At 47.1% G+C, this 2,482-nt stretch overlaps 1 protein-coding gene across 1 annotated transcript; it reads right to left on the bottom strand.

Annotated features, from left to right (window-relative positions):
- Nucleotides 1-23: 23 nt before the first annotated feature.
- On the bottom strand, nucleotides 24-1,133 carry NEU2 (neuraminidase 2; the record flags this gene model as incomplete). The annotated part of the gene is made up of 1 exon (XM_017803692.1): nucleotides 24-1,133. A coding segment is annotated over one exon (939 nt), but the record flags the coding sequence as incomplete, so codon positions are not given.
- Nucleotides 1,134-2,482: the final 1,349 nt, after the last annotated feature.

The following is a 2,482-nucleotide window of genomic DNA, read 5'->3' as shown; positions in this document are numbered from 1 at the left end:
AACAGAAAACAAACCCAAACACGTTAAGTTTTACTACATTTAATAGACTTCATAATCTACAGACGCCGCAAGCCAACGCCAAACTAAGTGTGCAGCAGGAGTACAAAAAACCTCCTGCTCAAAGATGAGAAGTGACAGTGAAAAGTATCAGCAAAGGTGGTGTTTGGAGGGATGCTGGTGGAAAGGCTTGAGACTCAGAGCTCTGAGGGAAAGGCTTGCTTCAAGGTGAACATGACAAAGATCATCTCTTCGCACTGCCGGCGGGTCCCATATTCAAAGAGGCAGGAGAACAAGGGTGAGCCATCGGGTCCAACGCCCATGTACTGCAGATCCGAATAAGCACACAGGCCCCTGAAGAGGATGCTAGGTTTTGTCCAGTGTGTTGGATTTAAAGGGCTTTTGTTGAGGTAAATTCCTAAATCTTTTCGACCCTTTGGGTCTGTAGGGTGAGCATAGAGTAACCAACTGTCTTGGCACCTGGCATCAGGGGGAGGTGGAAAGGCAGTAACACTTCCATGGCATCCAAAGGGAGGTTCCACTAGCATTTCAACCCGCTGGCCTCCCTCGAAGTCCAGCCCGTGGTTGTAGCTGACGGCCTGGATTCGGGCTCCCCTGGTGCTCCTCGCGTTGCAGTACAGGACCTTCCTGCCACAGGTGTGCACCTCCGCTACCTGGCACTCCACCGCGCTCTCCTCGCCCACGAAGTTGCCCAGCTCCCACGTTGTGCCGTGGTCAGAGCTGATGAAGCAGAAGGCATGAGGGGTGGGGTGCTGCTTAGGGTCCAAGATACGATAGGCATAGGCGGGAATCACCAGGCTCCGGGCCTCGTTGAGCAACTGTAATCCGTGACCCGGCCCCACCGCAAACGTGGCCCAGTTCTTGTACTCGGTCCTGATGGTGCTGTCGGTGACATCCTGGGCAGCGCTCCAGGTGCGCCCTTGGTCCATGCTGGTGACGTAGCAGAGGCGTACCAGGTTAATCTTTGTCCTGAGCTGATGCTGCTCGGAGATCTTTCCTGGGACAGCTATGAAGAACAGGATCAGTTTCCTGGAGACCTCATCGTAAACCGGGCAGGGGTTCATAGATCGGTGGTCTTTCAGCTGTGCAGTGAAAATGGTCTCCATGTGATTCCACTGCCAGGGCCCACGTGAAGGGAGACAAGAACGAAACACACCATTACAAACAGATCCAAGTTAGAGTGCAAGGATGCCTGGACAAAAGTTACAGAAAAGCATGGGAAGAACAGAAGAGAAGCAGGTTAGTGGATAGAGCAAGAAATGGGAAAACAATAATCTGGCATCACCAAAGGTAAGTGAAAATTCTTTGGATGACACAAAGCACATGCACGTCACCAAGCAGGTGGGTTATGTCCCTTTTAATTACTACTCCCCGAGGAGCTGACAGCTCCATACCTCAATGCAGCTGGTGACTGATGACACAGTCTGGAAAGCTACAGGAGCTGAATTGTCAGAAATTCTCACAAATACATATTTGGCACGGACGTGCCCAGTGGTCAAAGTGTGCTGGTACAGACACTGTGCTGTGTCAGTGCTTCTTAAGAGGTCACAGAGGTACCCGAGCCCTTTGCAAGTATCCTGGATGCTGACAAATTCCTTTCCATTCAAACTGCTATTCCTCCACTGTGATCCATGTGTGATGGGCATCCCAGCCTACACTGAGGACCCTTGCTGGGCTGATTGCATGGCTTTCCATGCTCTGGTATGGAGATTTGGGCCCTGAGCTGTCCGATTCAGAAAAGAGCAGGTATAACTACCCTGCAAGCCCTGTCTTTCTTTAAATGAATAGCACCTGACACAATCACATTTCTAACACTAACATTGCTATTAGAAAATTATGCCTAAATAGTGTTATTGGCTTTGTAAAAGAAGCAGTGGTTTCCAGTAAGATTATACTAATTCGCTTTTCTGCCCTGAGTTGCTGATTACCCTTTTTGATCATGTTTTCTCTTTGTCTATTCAGCCTATATTAACTTTTCTTGAATATTTAATATTTCCATTTTAAGAAAATCTAACATGTGAACACAAATGACTAAGTTTATGACCAACTGAGCCCTACTTAACTGAATTACAGAGAGTTACACAAGATGCAACCTGAATGGTCTGATACTGCAGATGTGCTCAGAGGCTGCTTCTGCAAGGCAGAATCCAGCTCTTAGGAGTGTACAATCAAAGACAACTAATGAAGGTTTGGAACACAAAAATATAATTACTTTTCCCCCCCCCCAACACATTTATGCCTTTGCAAATGCAAACAAATTACTATAAATAGAATATCCACCACCCCCAGCCACCCAGCAGGATAACTGTTAATAATAACTGGTAGGTTAATAAAGTAGCCAATTCCCTGGCACCAACACACCAGACAACCCTCTTTTGCGTGGGGAGACTTGCTGTTCTCAATTGTTTTTTAAACCAGAAATTAGTATTAAGATGATGAATTAAAAACAAAAAAAATAGTAACT

This window comes from Lepidothrix coronata, unplaced genomic scaffold (assembly GCF_001604755.1).
Source record: "Lepidothrix coronata isolate B3197 unplaced genomic scaffold, Lepidothrix_coronata-1.0 Scaffold2445, whole genome shotgun sequence".
In the NCBI taxonomy this organism is placed as follows: domain Eukaryota; kingdom Metazoa; phylum Chordata; class Aves; order Passeriformes; family Pipridae; genus Lepidothrix; species Lepidothrix coronata.
The sequence above is the reverse complement of the archived record's forward strand: the minus strand, read 5'-3'. Positions and strand labels throughout refer to the sequence as shown.